The sequence below is a fragment of the Aptenodytes patagonicus genome, chromosome 7 (genome assembly GCF_965638725.1).
Source record: "Aptenodytes patagonicus chromosome 7, bAptPat1.pri.cur, whole genome shotgun sequence".
In the NCBI taxonomy this organism is placed as follows: Eukaryota; Metazoa; Chordata; class Aves; order Sphenisciformes; family Spheniscidae; genus Aptenodytes; species Aptenodytes patagonicus.
In genome coordinates this window covers 66,036,025-66,054,895 of record NC_134955.1, presented here as the reverse complement: position 1 = coordinate 66,054,895, position 18,871 = coordinate 66,036,025, and the positions used below count along the sequence as shown (strand labels likewise).

The 18,871-nt window shown below is 44.3% G+C and overlaps 1 protein-coding gene across 2 annotated transcripts in view; it reads left to right on the top strand.

The window, feature by feature from the left end:
• Positions 1 to 5,034: 5,034 nt before the first annotated feature.
• Positions 5,035 to 18,871, top strand: part of SYT16 (synaptotagmin 16) — a 57,537-nt gene continuing 43,700 nt past the window's right edge. The window contains exons 1-3 of one of the 2 annotated variants that reach the window (XM_076345635.1): positions 5,035 to 5,091; positions 15,264 to 15,414; positions 16,716 to 17,252. In XM_076345635.1, coding sequence (XP_076201750.1) covers positions 16,787 to 17,252 — 466 coding nt within the window. In that variant the 5' untranslated portion in view covers positions 5,035 to 5,091; positions 15,264 to 15,414; positions 16,716 to 16,786. Of the gene's footprint in view, positions 5,092 to 15,263; positions 15,415 to 16,715; positions 17,343 to 18,871 lie in introns of both variants that reach the window. The other variant, XM_076345634.1, reaches the window with a different exon arrangement.

The window sequence follows — 18,871 nt, the reverse complement described above, 5'->3', positions numbered from 1 at the left end:
CTTCTGGTCCTGGTCTGTCTGGAGGGGCCAAGTCTGCTAGCAGAATTGCTGTGAAACTTGCTACAAGCCAAATATTCAGCTGGATTCAATGCATGTAACGGTGTGGCCAATACTTCCCTCCTGCTCTTCCAGACAGACTGTCCCCTGAAATCATCTTGTAGTGTGGAGGTAACTTTGAGGGAGAGGTTGGAGCAGGAACAGCATTGTAATGTCTTGTGCTCCCTGTGTCCTCTGTCAGATGTCTTCTGTTGATCTCACTTCCATCTCTGATCTCCTCTTTCCTCGCTTGGGGCCCTTCACACTGCACCTCTTGTTTGTTCTTAAGCAGTGTACACAAAGGAGCGTGTGCAGTTATGCATGCCCTCAACTTGCCAGGAGCGCAAACACCGTTTCTTGGCTTGTGCTCTCACCTGGGGCAACAGAATGTGTTGGCCCACTGTGCCATTACACAAAGGCATCTATGGCATTAGTTTCTTATCTTAAAAATGGGTAAGTGACTGGGAGAGAGTCCTGGCTGAATGGACTGTTCATGTCCCAAAGCACTTGGTGGCCAGCCTGGACTTGGGTGCCCAGGGTTTGAACCAACAGTTGAATGCCTCACTATGTCTCCTTTTCTTGCCCTCAGGTACAGTCTGTCATCTGTGGCTGTAAGGCTGGACATTTTACTTGTGTGAGAAACTCTGACACACTCCAGCAATGCTGTAACACAAGTGATGCGTGTCCATTTCTGCTGCTCTTCCTCCTCAACACCCTCCCAGGCCCAGACATCCCACCACAAGCCAGAACAGAGCTCTACTCCAAATCAGTTTTACAATAATTTCCCAGGTGTACTCTTAGCCTAGAGTTTCAAAGTCTGCAGAGAAAACTCTTCAGCTGAGGGTTGAGAGGAGAGCTGGGCCGTGTGGGCAGGACTGTATCATAGAATCATAGAACAGTTTGGGTTGGAAGGGACCTTTAAAGGTCACCTAGTCCAACCCCCCTGCTGTGGGCAGGGACATCTTCAACTAGATCAGGTTGCTCAGAGCCCCGTCCAACCTGACCTGGAATGTTTCCAGGGATGGGGCATCCACCACCTCTCTGGGCAACCTGTTCCAGTGCTTCACCACCCTCAGCGTAAAAAATTTCTTCCTTCTATCTAGTCTAAGTCTACCCCCCTTTAGTTTAAAGCCATTCCCCCTTGTCCTGTCGCAACAGGCCCTGCTAAAAAGTTTGCCGCCATCTTTTTTAGAAGCCCCCTTTAAGTACTGATAGGCTGCAATAAGGTCTCCCCGAAGCCTTCTCTTCTCTAGGCTGAACAACCCCAACTCTCTCAGCCTTTCTTCAGAGGAGAGGTGTTCCATCCCGCTGATCATTTTTGTGGCCCTCTTCTGGACCCGCTCCAACAGGTCCGTGTCTTTCTTATGCTGAGGGCTCCAGAGCTGGACACAGTACTGCAGGTGGGGTCTCCCCAGAGCAGAGTAGAGGGGCAGAATCCCCTCCCTCGACCTGCTGGCCACGCTTCTGTTGATGCAGCCCAGGATGCCATTGGCCTTCTGGGCTGCGAGCGCACATTGCTGGCTCCTGTCCAGCTTTTCATCCACCAGTACCCCCAAGTCCTTCTCAGCAGGGCTGCTCTCAATCCCTTCATCCCCCAGCCTGTATGCAGGTGCAGCATGTTTTCCTCTTGATGATGGAGGAGCAGAGAGCCAGCATGCCTCTCATCACAGAGGGATATGAGCTTCCAGCTGGAGCCAGGTGCACAGACTGTAACATTTCTACCCACGTATGTGAGACAGTGCTCAGGTGCAAAATCATAGTTCTCCTCAGAGACACTGTGGCACAAACCTCTAGTATCTGGCATGGGTAACATGGGGGAGAGAAGAGGAAACTTCTGCTTAAAGCAATGGGACAGGATGCATGAGTTCCTTTGCCTTGTGCTGCAGAAGTCCCAGCCACCTCCTTGCAATCGGGCAGACCCTCTTCGGGAGAGGGACTCTGGTTTGCTGCAGAAGCCATCTGTGCAGGAGGTGTCAGTTTCTGCCAGAGCTGTGGTGGTCCTTCTGGGGCACCTTTCCTCTTTGCTTGGTGCCTACAGTGAAGGGAGGGGTGGTACAGGGATGTCAGTCCTTGTTGGTAGCTGGCTGATAGTCTTTGCTGGTCAGATTGTATGGGGAGGGGTCTGTGCAGTCCCTTCACACCCGTGCTCCCAAAACCTCTGCCTCTGTGTGGACGCAGTTGTTAGTGTTTGGCCTTGAAAGCTTCCTCCTAAAAGTTGCTGCTGGACCTTTTGTGAGCTCTGACAGGAGATGCCTTTTACATCTCTGCCCCAAGGAGCAGGGGAAGCATGAAGGGTTGTCCCAAGTCCTACGCCACTGTGCTGCTACTTTCTTGTTCCTCTGTAGCTGACCAGGAAACAAGAGTAGACAGGCAATAATGCTGTTGTGCCAGTCTGAGATCCTTTAGAGCAAGTGGATAGCAGCTGATAATTTGTCTCCAAACTTTCTTTCAGGATGCCTGGTCTAGTCAAGGGTCTGATTTTTCCTCTGGGAGTTTGTAAGGTACCGTGCAGGTCTGTTGGAGAAAGGGGCACTCTGAGGATTTCTCTAGCTGGGGGTTGTGTAGCATATCGGAGCATGTGTTGGACAATTTGTGTTTAAAATACTGGTGGCTTGCTTGTGCCCTGTCTGAGAAGGGGAAACCCTGGCATCTCCTTGGGGTCAGAGCTGAGGTTTTATAAAAGGACTTAATAAATAGTAACAGTGGGGTCCTTGCCACCCTTCTACATCACACCCTCTGCAATGAAATCACTCACATAGAGCCTTCAAAACATGATTGTCAGTTTGCTACATACCTGCGCCAACTTCACACACGCACACACACGCATGCATATGAGCTTGTGCACACACACGCATGCATGTGAGCTGAGATGTGGTGATCCCAAGTGTTTTATATGTAAGGTAGAGCATAATCCTTCCTGCCTATGCTATGTTCAAGAAAAGGAGGAGTCAGTGATGGGACCCAGCCAGGCTGTCATGTATATTCTGGGGTTACAGCTACCTTAATTTATACTCGGCTCCTTTGATTTATACTTGGCTCCGGCAGCCACTTCATGGTGACTTCAGCAGCTGAAAATAGCCAGAGTAGATGTATCACTCAGCCACTCTCACATCCCCAGCCCTGCTGCCTGGGTTGAGGTGTGAGGGGAAGATAGGGCCGGTATGTGCCTGCCAAATTATCCGGGGAAGCTGTGGCGCCAAATTTCAGTGCTGGCAGGGAGACCCACTGTCCTCATGGACCCTGCTTAGTGCTGGTGTGGCACAAGGGGGACACAGAAGTAATCGCCAGAGAAGTGACTGTGCCCATGCAGAAGAGAGCAATGGAAATGTAGGCTTGATCTTGTTGTCATTTAAGCTGCTGTAATTCAGTGCATATTTCTGTTCCTTCCTTAGGCTGGAGTGATTAAGGTCAGAGCCACCTCCAGAGTTTGTGTAACCCGTATTCCTCTGGGTTCAGTCCCAAACACTTGTCTGTTTTGCATGTGGGCTGCTGCTATGCATTGGTGATTTTTGTTTCCAACTGAGGCACATTGGCTTGTATTAATTTAGGTTTTTTTAATCCCCTAGATCATAGTCCTAGCGTGCACTATCAAGGCAGTAACTGGAGACAGTGTAGCTCTTCTAGCCTAAGTCTTTCGCTGAGTCAAGTCTTGTAAACTCCCAGTGGGATGTTTCACAGGCAGGGATGGCTCTGTTTACAGCCTTTCCTCCTGCTCATCTCATCTGTGAGCTGCAGCTTTGCAATCACAGGCATGTCCCTGGTGTGCCGCTGATGCTGCTGATGTTTCATTTTTATGGGGTCTTTGACTTGAATTGAACAACTGAACTTCACCCCTTCCTGGTGAAGTAATTACCAGAATAACAAGCCAATTTTTTTTTTTTTTTTCTTTTGCAGATGGCACTTACAGTTTTTGACGTGTGTGCCCTTGCCATCCACATCGGATGATGTATGTAGTGTTTGTCCCTTGTTTTGGCATTTTGATATGTGTGAGAGAGGTGAAATGGCTTTAAAAGCTTTATGCTGGCGCCTGCGGTTTGTTGCAGACCCAGTGGTACAGGCAGAAAGTGATAAATTGAAGTAAGACTGTTCCTCTACAGTTTGACATAGGGATGTTGACGTATAGGACTAGGTCGTCAGCTGGCGCAAAACCACTGTGCTCGTTACATGTGGCCAAACCTGACACCAGGGGAGCTAAACTGAATTACCTGAGCTGGAGGCTGGTCATTTCCAGCAAAGAATGGTAATGATTAGTATAGTAATATACTTCTTATTTAAGGGTAAAGTAACAGTTGAATGAGGATCATAGGCTGTACATTAACCTGGTTCTTAGTAAATGTAATGAAGTTAGTGAGTACCATTATGGTGTATTTAGAGAAAATACACAAATTGCAAAGGAGGTGTTGGGGCCTTTCGCCCCCCGAGCTAATCCTCCCCGCAGCCTCCCCTGAGAATTTACCGCAAGCTGTGCAGAAATGGTTTACGACCAACTGCCCTTTCTTGTTCTTTCCTTGTCGCAGTATAGATTGAGAGTGTCTCTCTTGAAGCTGGTGGAATTTGCATTGATATGAAAGTTTATTAAAATCAGTTAGAGTCTTTCCTGTGTTGGGGTTTGTCATGTGACAGAAATGAAGACCTTAATTGGAACCAAGTTTGGTGTGTAATGTACCCTGTTGTCGATGTCCTCAGCAGACTGGCCCAACGCGGATGTTGTATCCGTTTAACGCAAAACCAAGTTCTGCTGAATTTCATTGCTATTTCTTCTGGGGAGAGGATGGGGAAGCAGAGCCATGGATACAGATGTGGTTAAACCACATCTTTCTCTGGGCAGTTTTTCCCACTTGCGCTGATGTTTTCTTTCTGACTTTCTGTTCCTAGTTGTTCCTGAGGCTGTTGGGTTTTTGTCTGCAGTTGGAGTCTTCATTATCCTCCCTGCAGTCCTATTCTACTTCATCAACAAGAAGCTCTGCTTTGAAAAGAGAGGTGGGCTCCCATGCCTGGAACAACAAGGGAGAAGAAAACACTACGAAGAAAAGTCCGGAGTTCATGAGGGCCTTGGTAGGTATCACAGCATTATACTGCCTTTGATGTACAGAATCTTCTTGAGGCTTTGATTCCTGGGAGGACAGAGATAGACCCATTTGCTGTGTCTTGGGTTATCTGCGTGGAAAACAGCAGGGTTTTGGATAGACTATAGTAACCTCCAAAACTTGATCAAATGGATGTGCAATTGCTACCATGCTCCCGTTATCTTTGTTGTCTGGAGTAATCTCTTGAAAAATGGAGGGCAACACTGGGGAAAAAGCACACTCCCTGCTCTCTGTCTGTTGTGTGTGTGTTTTGTTAATCCAGTGAAGAACAAAAGGTGAGCAATTCCGAGTAACGACACTGCCTTTCTGCTCACGAAGGATATGCCTGTCCTGGTTTTCTTGTAGTAGCTATTACATGCTCTATCATGTGTTTGTTCTTGTCTGGAAACATTATGTCTTGGGTAAACCCATGAGTCCTGGAGTCAAAATAACTGGGAATTTTACTGTGTTACAAAAAAAACATTTTAATGTTTCTCAGCCATGAAAAATGCATCCATTCTGGTAATGGTGGTAACTGAGAATTTGGTAATTTCATCATACATCTGTTTGTAAATTTGCATGTCATACGTGTCTAATCGTTGAAATAATCAGCCAAGAAGAGGCCTCAGAAGCCTCCCAATTAAAAGGTCTGCTTCTCAGTGGTTCAGTCTTAAAGCTAATTGTAGAAGGACACAATTGCAAAGCATGGAGCCCCTGGAGGTTTTTTTGTTGTACATTTTGCCTTGTACACTGAGTTCAGCATGGCTGTTGCAAAGGGCATGATCTGGTCATACCTTAAGAGTCCAGGATTTATGGACAGTCGAAGGCTTGGATGCCACATGTGATAGGAAGTCAGTGGGACTGACTGCTTCTTGCTAAATGCATTAGTGAGCCAGGGACAGGCACCAAAAAGTTAAAAGTACTTGAAATTATTCCCACCCACCCCCCTCTCCATTGAAAGTCTTAACTTTAATGTTTCTAAACAAAGACTATGGGGTGGTTTTTTTTAATAAGTTTCCTTCGTTGATATTATTTTTAAGTCTTTCTTCCCTTCTCTTTGCCTCCCATCAAGTGGTGTAAAAATGTGGCTTTTATTTTGGTTTTTAAGATGACACATCTCCTAGGAGTGTGTGGGCATTGGCATTCTATGGAGCTCTCACAGGCTATCATGTAAACATGTATTTGCAATGCTTTTTAAAATGTGAATTATTAATAAACAGGGTGGCTTGCTTTTTTTGTGTTTTGTTCCTTCCAAATTTTGAAGGACAAAAAAAATTGCTTCCCAGCTGACACACTCGATGGCAATTTTCATTTCAGACTAAATCTTATGTGTCTGAGTAATAAACCTTCGAAAACATGGGTTAATAATGGAAACACTAATTCAACTTTAACTACAGCTGTGCTGTACAAGCAAAATAGCACACACATTAATGAGGTGCTAAATCGGATACGGCAGAGGAATGTGTTGTAATCATTAATTACAATGGAAGCTTAAAGTTGGAGCCTGCTTTTTCCGTTCAAACAAAATCAGCTTGGTGAGTTGGAGCTAAAAGCTATTTAAAAATATCATCTCTATATTTAGTTTAAATTTCACCATAGCGTTTTGATACTCGTAAGGCCAATATGGAATATCCGTGTAGGAAATGCTAATGCTTTTAAAGGACAGCAGCATGAGAGAATAGATTAAACCCTGGGCTAACACAGCATGTCATATGGTAAATGTAGAAACCTGGAGCCTGAGCTTGCTGGGAAGCCAGGAGAGGCTGTTTCTAGCATGGCAGTTGCCCGGTGAGGGAGCTCTCCCAAGAGGAGTTTTGACAAGCAAGAGTTTGTTTCAAATTCGGAATCTGACTTTGCTGGGTAGAAAGGAGCAGGATGGGAGTGTTTGTAATGCGTAACTTGTTGGTTAGCGTTCACTTTTCCTCTTCTCAACTACTTCTGGTGAGCTGTGTGTGTTACAAGGAGATCCTGATTCTAAAGACACTGCTGTTCTTTAACATGTAACCCATGAACGATTGTTCTTCCCAGTTCTAAGCTCTCAAATTGGGGAAATCCTTTTTGCTTCTCCACATCTGGAATTAAGAGTGGTTAGAACATATCTGTCTGCTATGACTATCAGCTTTATAACTGTCTAAATAGGAGAGAAGGCATTTTGCATTTTGGTCCCCCTGGCATGACTATAACATCTGCAATAGGATAAACCCCTATTTGCAACAGCATAGGTAAATGAAGGCTGTAGCCTGAGAAGGTGTGTATGGGTTCAGTGCATGAGATGTTTCTCTTGTCCTTGGATCTAGTTAAGTTTTGAGTTATCTACCAATAAAAAAAGAGAGTTGGTATAGAAACATAAGCAAATCTGTCTACTTGGCACTTTGCAGGTGCACAGGCTGACATTCAGAAAATGTACTGTAAAGTGCCAAAGTCGTTGTTGTTGTTGTTTTTGCTTTTCTGTATAGAGCCTGACCTCAGAACAAGGCAAGTGACAGAATGAAATAGGTGTTTCCATCGTCATGGCTCTAGGATACATCTGGCTGGTTTGTTCCTAATTTAATTTTAATTGCACAGTTTGTGTCCTTATGAAAGGAACAAGATAAGGGAAAGATCTTTGTGAAAATGAAGAATTAATTGAAAACCTTTCAGGAGACTCCAGGACAAAGCCTCTTAATTACTGGGACACAATGGATAACGTTTTTGATACTTGAGGCTTTTGTGGATCCTATTCTTGACTGCTTCATTGACCTTAGTGATGAGCCCATCTCTTGAGCAAGGATGTGCTGCCCTGATTGCCTCTCACTCAGCTGCGGAGGCTGGAGCTCATCTGGACACAGCCAGCCCATATTTAGGATGGATTTGGCACTGCAAGGGAGAGCTCAGAGCAGGCTGCAAAGCTTGATAGAGAAGCTGGTAAACAGGTAACCGGTAGGAGGGTAGCACAGAGTTAACTTCACGCATATCAAGCTTTCTTGGCTATGCCCAAGCATGTGCAGAAGGAAGTGGTGGGGGCATGAAGCCGTCCTGAGCTGACTGGAGCAATGTAGAGCCTTGATGTAGGTCATGTGCAGAATTCCTTAGCAATGGAAAGATCAAACACCACACCTTTGGCCTTAATGGAGTCAGCTGGAGTGGTTCTTCACAGCATTGGTGATCTTTCAGGTGGTGGGGGAGTGTGTGTGTGGGTGAAATTTCCCCTTGGAGCATCCCCCCATGCAAGGAAGGAGGACCTTCCCTTGAACAGAGGCCTGACAGATGTCAGTGGGGTCTCGTGTGAGACCTTTTGATGCTGTGATGGTTCGGTGTCCCTTCCTGTAGTGTGAATTTCAGGACCAAGAGGTCGTGGTGGTGTTCTTACGTATGGTGTTTATAGCGTTACTGAGCCCTTTGCTTCAAAAGTTCATGGGTGAAATGAACTTCACAGAACCATATGGCAGTGCTGGGAAAAACCCTTGTGTAAAGAGCTGTATCTAACCGTGTGCTTCAGTGCTGTGACTCGAAAAATAAAAGGGCCCTCTTTGTTCTATACCGTAATCTTTTTATAATGATGTGACCTGAGACTGGGAAGGAAATTGTAGTTTTCTGACTGTGCTTTATACAAAAATATTCCAGTTGTGCCTTGCCTTGAACACTTGTCATGATGTTAAGCATGTACTCCTGATATGTGAAATCAGCTTAAACATCATGAGGTTTGAAGAAACATTTTTTTCCATTTTTCCCTTCTGTCTTATCAGCCTCGAGAGCGCTTTCAGTTCATGTTCTCAAGCTGTTCTGCACAGCCACTGCTCTAGCCTCTGGGGCTAGCAGCACACTTAAAATAAATAAACGGAGATGCAGTTCTTATGTAAACCACTCATCTCTTGTAGCTGAGGCTTTAAGGAAAGCATCAACACCTGTAACACTCAACAAAGGCAGGAATGTTAGCAACGCGGCCTGGATATTGACCTTGCTTTGTCAGTGCAGCCCTGGGCCCAGCCAGGCACTGGGGACCCGTCATGTGCAGCGCGTGGGACCATCATATGCTAGCAGAGGCTTAGCTTCGTGTTTAGAAACAAGTAATGTGGGTGAGCGTGACAGTACCAGTCTGGCGTGTGCAGTAGACTGGCTTCCTCCAACAGCGTGGTAAGTTGTGGAAAGCATGGGAATGTCCTTCTCTAAAGCAGTACAGTTGTGGTTGGTCTTTGTAACCCCAATGCTGAGTACCCAGTAGTTCTGAGGCTCCGTTGCCCTCAGCAAGGCGCAGATTGAAAATGAATCCAGGGTTATTCATGTCACCTAGTTGAGGCACGTAGCTCAGCCAGGGTGTTAGGTTCCTTGACCAGCTGGTGGCAGGAGGGAGAGGAACTCTTGAAAGGGAAGTTTCTCTGTGCCCAAATGAAGCCGCTCTTCTAAATTGCTTTCTCTCTCAGTTGCCTTTATAGAGGCTCATAGGAAGAGTGGTTGAACAGGGGTCAGCATGAATGTTGCCGCTGATGCCTGCCCTAGACATCAGAGAGCCTGGTTTGTAACAAGAGTGAATTAAATGGAGGATAAGAGTAGCTGAGGGAGCACTCCCTAAGTTGGTAGGGACAACTGCCTGCTCAGATCCATGGCTCTCAGTTCTTTCAAATCATTTGAAACTAGGTCTGGTTTTCCCAGTGATTCCTCAGCCTCCCAGCGTGTCCGGCTGGACTGGTGGTTGACTTCGCAGTAGTGAAAGGAGTTGGGAGCTACGGTCTTAGCCGTGTGCGCACACAAAGATGGATAAGCAGGAATGGATAATCATCTACTGCATTTGCCACTCAGGGCTGTGGTTCCCAAACAGCACTGTCTGCACTGCTCGATGGTGGTCCATACAGAGCAATTTCCATAGGCTCTGTAACGATGGAGTGGGGGGGGGGGGGGGAAGAAGGAGTAACAGTAACTGGGTGATTCCTCAAAATGTTTCTAAGATATCTTCATTGTGTTAAACTGCTAGACATGCTCTCCCACAGCTAATTTCCATGCAAGTAATTGCTCTGATTGACCGTGGCTTGTTCAGTTGCTGCAGACTGGGTAGCGTGATTGCAGGCAGGGTGGGGACTCGGTCTATTGGGTTTGCTCTACGACAGCAGCTTGACAGCACAGGTGGGTGGGTTCGAGTGGTGGTGTAAATTGGTGTTTCTCCAGCCTTTTGAACTTGTGATTTCCTTTTGGCTATTCTGTCTTCATGCAAGCTGATGGACGAACGATAGCAGCTCAGTTACAGAATGTGCTGTAATTTCTGACTGCAGGTTTCTTCTTTCATTCCCCTAACCCAGTAATTACAGATGTTCCTCACTCCTTTGCCTTGAAAGAGCACAGTTGCCACTACTTACACCACTTTTCTAATACTCCAACTGTCTGTGACTTTCTTTATGCCCTTTTTGTAACCCTCAGTTTGAGAAATACAAAGTTATTCATTGTTGCTTTTTATACTACCACTTGGCACAGAACTGTTAGGTTTTTGTGCCTATGGTGACAAGTGGCTCTTTCAACACAAAGGACCTTATTTTGATTTGGAGGATGTGACTGGCTTCAGTGGAGTGACTCTGGACTTACCACCAGTGCCGAGGCAGAATCTGGCTCTCTGGTATATCCAGGCCAAATATTATGGTCAAGGAAGGTGTTTGCATTTTCTCTCTCCTGAAAATTTCCTCAAGGTTTGTGTTAATATTTTGGTGGCAATAGTATCCGTGTGTGCAGTTACAGATTCCCTGTTTGGTGAGCGCACTGGACTTACATGAAATGAACACGCTTCTGAGTTCAGGAGGTCTTACAGTCTAAGCAAAACCAAAGGTGTGCAGTGGTCAGCATAGGAAATCGCCATCAGCTCCTCAGCCCTGTTGCTGGTGGAGCTTCTGAGCATAATGTTTGGATGCTGGTGTTCTAGGAGCATTTTTTTTGCCTGAATTTATCACCATATACTCTATATGGTGGAGAGACCTTGGTTTTTTTTGAAAAAGGCTCCACAGTTTTGAACAATTAATGTCATATTTGCATAATTCCTTTTTTCTTCTATCTCCTTCCTTTTCTCCCCATCCCACTGAAACTGTGAGGATCAGTAATTGTTGCCATTATTTTTGACAAAAGGAGAGCATGCAACAAAGGAATTAGAAGAAAGGAGGAAACACCATGGGGCTAAATATCCTGATCAAAACCACTTCTGTCATTTGGGTATAAATTTTTACAACTAATTTGGCACAGCATCAGTGAGCTGCCTGCAAAGACAGGAGATGATTTGGGAGTGAGGAATAAGTCTGCAGGCTTCCTCTGCGTAGGCTAAACCCCGTGCAGCAGGGTGCATTGCTGTCTGATCTCATCTTTGTTTTCACTTCACCCTTTTGGGGCTTACAGGACCAATGCGTTGCAGCAGTAGGTTTATTGCCTGTTGGTTTGTAACCCATGAATGTTTCCAATGAGATGTGTGTAATTTATTGGCATAAACCATTAGATCTTCCCTGAATGCCCTGGAGTTTCTGAATCACCAGCTGAAAAGTATTATTACAAAGCACATAATCACTTGTAAAGTGCCTCTGTCTTCTCTTTTTTGCTTTAAATTCAGCTACATAAATACATTTTTATAGCACGTAGGCCAAAAAGGTACCAAGATGTTCTGTCTTTCTGTTTTGTTTTACCTTAGGGAAACTTGGTCAGCAGTGACACTCACAGTTGATGTGAACCTTAGGCACTGTCTGTGAACTTTACTCATAACGCTTCTGCAAGAGGCTCCAATCAACTGATCAGCTTCAAGTGCACAAGCTGGTTTTGGCACTGTGACAATTTTAACTGGAAATACAGTTTCATCATAGCAATGTTTGGTTATCCCTCACTGTGAGGATGGAAGGGCTTTGCTAGCATCTTGCTAAACGTGATTCTGGCAACTACAGGAGGAGCGAAGAGTCCAGATTGTTCCCAGAACTAGGATAGAGGATTTCTTGGCCCATTGCTGCTGCTGCCTGCCTTCAGCAGAGTACATTTCTAATCTCCCGTCTGCTATTTTACATGTGTGCTAATTGGGCTCCAGTCCGAAAGGGGGATCAGGCTCATTATAGTTTTCAATAGCTTAAAAAGAGTTATTAAATGATCTTACCCCTCCAAGCCTTCCTTACTTCCTCCTTTCATGAGCAGCAAGATGGCCTTGCCTGTTGCGCAGACCCTTGATGTTCTGGGCATCAGCTTAGATTCACACCTTGTTTTAGGTCTTTCCTCCTAAGCTTGGAGCAAGGCTTAATGGTGGGTCTGTAACACTGCTTTTCCTAGGTGTCCACACAAATAAAGCTCCTGTCTACGGATGTGATCCGTGGCATGCCAGGTGGGCATGAAGGGCTGATGCTCTCTGTATGAGATCAGGAAATAAGGTAAATTATTATCAATGGCTTAATTAAAATTTCTGAGCAGTCGGGAAGGCAGGAATCATTCCTCTGGGTACATGTAGTGTGGCTTTCTGAACCAGTGACCCAGAGTTTCAGCTGTGGACAGATGGATTCAACAACTTGCCCAAACTGCTAAAAAAGCTTTTGGTACAATTTTCTTGGCAGTGGTGAAAGAAGTGCATCTTTCTAAAACAGTGATGTGACAAAGATGTCTTCTGATCTTTGGAAGCTGGGAGGGGATTTCCTCTTCTCGTGTGCCTACACAGGACAGTACATTCCCAGGCAGAGAGGTGAGGCTGTGGATTTCTTCCTCATCTAGTGTTTCAGAAATAAACACTCACTTGAAAATTGTTCAGCTATTATATGCTGGGACAGCGTTTTCAACCTGTGGTCTACAAGCCTCCCTACAAGGGAGGAGTTTGGTAGAAAACTTTTGCAAGGGCCACACAAAAAGTGACTGAAGAAAAGGAAGTTTGTGCCTACACTCTACAACAGCTTGAATAAGGGAAATTGTTGTAAGAAATGCGCATCTGATGGCAATTTTTTAGGCGCCTGCATATCAAGAAGATTGAAAGACACTTTGCTAATATTACAAACCTCTGCGTTGTGGTAGTGTTTGAAATTCTGCTAATAGTCTTCTTTTTTTAGCTATACAGCAATTGCACCTCTCAATGGGAACGCTACTCAGGAATAATGATCCTATCAAGACAAGGGAATATAGATTGTAGTAAAGGTTATGATGGTTTCTGTGAAAGCTTAACATTGATCCTTTTAGCTGTCTGATTTTCCAAGAGGAAAAAAAAAAACCCAACTTTGAGTTAAGCAGGTGATTCAGTGTGAAAATTCTTGTGGTTAGTTTTAGAAGATGGAACTTGAAGTGAATTTGCTAAACTGTTTTTTTTTTTTCCTCTCTCTTTTTTTGATGAATGCTTTTAAAAAGAAATGGATTTTTCTTTCCCACACATTTTAAATGCTCTTCTCAGGTTTTTTTCTTCCTAATGCAAGTCAAAATTTCTAAAGAATTCAAAAGTAAAAATCCGTTATGTTGAAAAGGCCATGTTGTGAAATATATCATAAAGACCCTGTTAGAGCAGTGCCTGCTAATTAAGGGAGAGAGCTCCTGGGAAACAGCAAGCCTATAACGGAGCTCAGCCCCTTTGATCCTCTGTTGAGTTTGTAAAAACGTTGCCTGCCTAAACTTGTCTGCAGCTTGTTACACATTTTATCCATCTGCTGCAAGACCAAAAATAAGCAATTTATAATTCAGTTGAACTCCAGTTGTTCAGCATATCACTAACTGTGGAGTCTTCAGTAAGAGAGAGATGACAGGAGGAAAAGCCAGACAAAGGCTAAACAGAGTCAGGCACCCTGGAAATTGTGTTGCTTTTGCCTGTAGGGATTATGTAGGCACTGGATTGCAAGTTGTACAGGTGTGTTGCAGGTGTCGCTAAAGCAGTTCAGATTTTTTGGGTGAAATATATTTCAGTGTCTATCCATTGTCTATAAACAGAAATCAAACGATTTGTTGGGGTTCTCCAGCTTTAATCCAGATAAATTTCCAGGTCTTGGGTAGAATTGTGGATGTGTGTATACGTCTGTGTATTCGTCATGTTTCCCCCCAACCTACTTATAGCAACATGATGAGGGCAACTACTTGGTGTATGAAAGATGCAGATTCAAGTATGAAAGATGCAGATTCAAGTCTTATCTGCCTCTTTGGATGACTGGGTGACCACATCCAAGCCCTGCTGGTGACTGTAGATCACTGCTTTAATTCCATGACTAAAGTAAAGTCTCACTTTGAAAAACTCCCTCCGTCTTTCTAGCTGTGATACCAGCCTCCCTAATGCGGAGTCTCTTGTGCAGCACGGCGATGTTTGCCCGAGCCGTGGTGCAGTCAGCAACAGCATCCGGGAGAAGTGGGATGGCTCTTTTGGACCAATTGAGTGTTAGCTCTGAAATCTAATAACAAGAGGAGCTAATTATTCCCTATGCAAATATCACAAGTCTATGTTCTGTTGATTTTTAGAACAGATCAGTGCTTCATTTTAGCACCCATATGTTTTATCTGCATTGGTTAGCTATCACTCCTGGATGCCTGCAGCCCTCCAAGGGCTACTGCTGTCATGTATCTTGCTGCTGAGACGGAGGCAGAGTGTTATGAAGTCGTCCTTTCATCAGAAATCAGAGATTCATTTGCTGTTGCCTGTAAATAAATAACAGGTTAAAAATTTATCCAGTATCCAGTACTTACCCACCCAAATTTACCTCCTTCCACGCCTGGGAGAATCTCACTGTTAGAAGTGCCATCTCCTCCTAGTGACTTCCGTGGTGCTGTGACCTACCAGTAGCAAATCTGCTTTATGCTGAAAATGTCTTGTTTGGAGCATGTCATCAGTTTAGGTCTATGAGAAAATAAGTTGCACAAAGCAGAGAGGCTTCAATAAGGGCAGGGTTGGAAAGAGGAGGGTCGATGAAGGGAACAGCTCACCTGGGAGGTTACGCCATGACGTTTTCTGTTCTTTGCCAAAGATTTAACGGGTGACAGGGAGCATTACCTGGGTCCCTGCAGCTGAGCCAGAGGCCAGCGGTTGAGAGGCGGATACTGGAACAGCGTGTGCCCCAAGCCCGGAGAGTTTGTGACAGCCATCAGCTTTTAAAATGGCTTTAGTAACCTACATTCATTTACTGCCCTTGTTAGGACTGTAATTCTTAGTATACACTGAAGGTGATAATGAACTTGTTAGAAGCGTCTGCACTGCAAGGCAACATCACTGAACAAAATTATTCGGCACAGGTGTTTCAAAAGGTGAAGACTTCTTAAGACACTGTTCTCATACGTAAAGAAGCTGCTCCCTATGCAAGGTGGGATCTCCTTGTCCGTGCTCCGTTTAAAAGTCCAAAACATCTGGATTCCCACTACATTTATCTGGAGACGATTTCACAAGGTAATACACATTGCTGCTGAGCTTATTTTCTTGCTGCTTATACTGTATTTACCCTTTTATAGTTTGATTGCTCCTAGACCTCTAAATTTAGCAAGACACTGGTATTAATTTTTGAAACTTCTTTTTGCTTCTTTTTAGTTGTCTTTTAGCCTAAAATCTGCAACTATTTAATTCTTTCTTCCTAAACCCATCACGCTATTTGTAGGTTTTCCCTTCTTCTCAGAGTTCCTAAAAGAATATCTGTCTTGTGATCATGTGGGAAGATGTATATTGGGCAAAAAGACACCTTAACTTTCTACAAGTTATGAAAGCAAAAAAGGCCTATGTTTTTATTTAGGATTTAGATGAGTTTTGAGAAAACAAGATAGGAACAGCCTGTCTCCATCCCCAACTTCAGAAAAGTCACATCTCTGAGTTTATCTTGATCCAAAAGGTTAATATTTACAATTCTACAAATACGTGGTTATTCCAGGTGTGGCAGTACTTAAATAACAGTTAAAATATGCCAACTTTTATAATTCTTTTATCATGATTGCTCAGTACTGAAGAAGTGCTGTAAAGACCTGGGCTGTGTCTACTTTCATAGTAAAGATATGGCTGAAGCAGGTATAACCAGTAGCTTATTCCAGCCACTGTGGGTTATAATCTGCATATCGACATGATACCAATGCTTTTGTTAGCTCGCTCCTGTTCCCAGTAATTTCATACCTATAATATTCCACCTCCTGTGTTTTGCTCGTTTCTGTGAAGGGGTTGTGTTACTCTGTTGGGCAGAGGGCTTCTTCAGAGCCTTTCTGGAGCAAAGCGTTTGAGATTGTAGTCTGCCGTGGGCTGGTTCTGCACGCTTTAGGCCTGTCGCTTTAATCAATCAAAACATAATTCTCCCAAAGTTCTACACCCTTCAATTTCCCCATCTGGACATGCTAATGGTAAGGGTGTGGTGGAAGTCAGGGCCAGGAGATTATTTGAGATTTTTGACTGCAGGTTGTTTTGTACTTTTTTAATCAGGTCTGTTGACAGCTGCAACCAGAACGTGTGCGCTTCAGAAAAGGCGCTTCTGCTCCAATGTTCTCTGTTTTTATTTTTATATAAGGTTTAGCAATTGAATGAAAGCTTTCCAGATCTCTGCAGGAATATGTGTAATTTGTCCATCATTTCTGGATTTCTAGTGGTATTCTCAATGGGTAGAAGTCCTTTTTCCATTTCTCCTCTCAGTTTTAGACATCTTACGTAGATAGTGTGTCGACAGGTGTTGATGGACAAGCAATTTACAGTAATCTCTTATGGTGCTTATTCTGTAGCTCCCTGAATTGTAAGTGACATGCTGGCAAAGCTGAACAACTGATCACCAGATACTGGCATAGTGTTAAACATGGCTTCTGAGGCTGCTCAGAATTTCCTTCAGCCACTGTCATCTTGGATGTCTCAAATATACGAAGCTATCCAGCAAGCAGGAGACTCTATATCTGCTTCACTGCTGAATTTGAGTGGAGTGGGTCGTAAGTCAGAAGAAGAGAGGAACCGGGACTTGGAGAATAATGGAGGAGTTTATGAGGATTATTCTGAGGAATCAGATGATGAACGACACCTGGACCTCTGGGATGAGGAATACTTGTATCCTAGAGAAGATGGTCACATTGGGGGTCCTGATCTTGCTTCACAAGCCCTTCCTCGTGGCTCTGACATGGGTCTGCAGAGGCAAAAACGGGTTAAAAATATCAGCAGCTTACCGGAGCAGTGTGTTGAAAGCACCAGGTCTTTGACAGCCAATGGATCCTACTGGATGAATGAAGATCTCCAGCCGCTTGATCGGCTTCCGACCATCGCTGAGGAAGAAGGTGAGCCCTCTATGAGGATGGGAGGCCATGAGCACAACCTCAGCATGAGTGGCTCCTTAAAAAGTAATAATGGCAAGGCAAGTTTTGCAGGTAAGCAGCTAGCACGCACCCTGACAGTATTATCCAGACCTCTCTTCTGGTATTGATTTGATTTAGTTGCTAATCTGCTCATTATGTTCTGTGTTGTCTTTGTTTCCCACAGCTAAAATAAAGCTCCCCAAATCCCAAAGAAAAATCTAACCTTTCCTCTTCTGTTTCCGATTCTTCTCTAATTTGTGAAAGTAATCTCATTGAAATAAGTGGAAATCTCCAGGGTGAAATGCTGTGTATTAGAAGGCAATCAAGCCATATTGCGGTAGCAAGGAGTATTTTGCTCCCCCCATGTTTTGTTTCTGGTAGCAGGACCCTTCAAAGGGAGTGTTTAGCCTTAAGCCTTTGCTTTGAGAACCATCTGCCTTTGCGTCATTGCTATTAAAGATATATATATATAATCTCAAACCTTGTTTCTTTGTGCCAGGAATCTCAAGATGTTACTGTGCCATGTGCTGTGAAATGCTGTACTAAAAAGCCAGCCATATCTCATGATTTTATGGATGAAAGGCTCCCAAATCGCTTTCCTCTCCTCCCACCACCCCCACAGGCTTTTCAAATAAGACTGAAGAGGACAGCAGGCAGGAGATTATGGGAAGGAGAACTGAATTTGATATTTTCAGTTTTAAATAGGCCTAACTATGACTTCTGATCATTAAATGACATGAACAGCTTTTCAGGCGATTGCGTTCAGGACTGAATTTCAGCCATGTGACTTGTACTCACTAAATATGTGAGTAAATGTGGCTGGAAGTAACCTGGGTCACAGAGGACTGATGGAGACGTGTGTCCCAACCACAAGCAGGAAGGCTTCAGTCCTGCTCACACCATCCTTGGGTCTTGCTGGGTTAAAGCCGCTCTTTACAAACACCCTAGGAAGAGGGATAAGGGCGGGTGGGGGGGGCGTCTACAATGTGGAGCTGATAAAGAACTTGAGACTCACTGAGGGTTTTCAGAATTTGGCTTCAAATATCTAAAATCCTTTTTTTTGAATCAGACAGTAGATGCTCTTGAAAATGTTTGTTTTATAATGACCAAGAGCTTTTCATCACTCTTGACTTCTAGGGAAGTCTTACATATTTAGCCATTTCTGTGCAGACTGTGGAAGATCAGCCTGTTTGTTTTTGTATTTAATAGGAATATCAGACTGAGAGGGTATAAACCTTGATGGTGTTCTTTAATGAATGTTAAAATTAGCTCTTTTCTTTATTACTATTCCTCACACTGTTATGGCCAGGGAGTAAATAATTAAAAAGAGCTTTTGGTCTAGCTGTTCTGTCTCCCAAACCGGGACTGCTTGTTTCATATTCCAAATGAACGAATGCCAATTCTCAGGTTAAGCACCCCAGAGCTGTATCTCTTGGAGTCCAGCCTCTAACCTGTACAGATCCCCTACCTTCTGGTACCCCTACACACTGCCTGTGCGATATCCTGCCCGCAGGGTTTGTTCATAAGCACCAAGCCAATGCTGCAGGGCTGGATTTACTGCGTATGCTTGCATCATGTGTCCAGTGTGTGCACAGACGCCA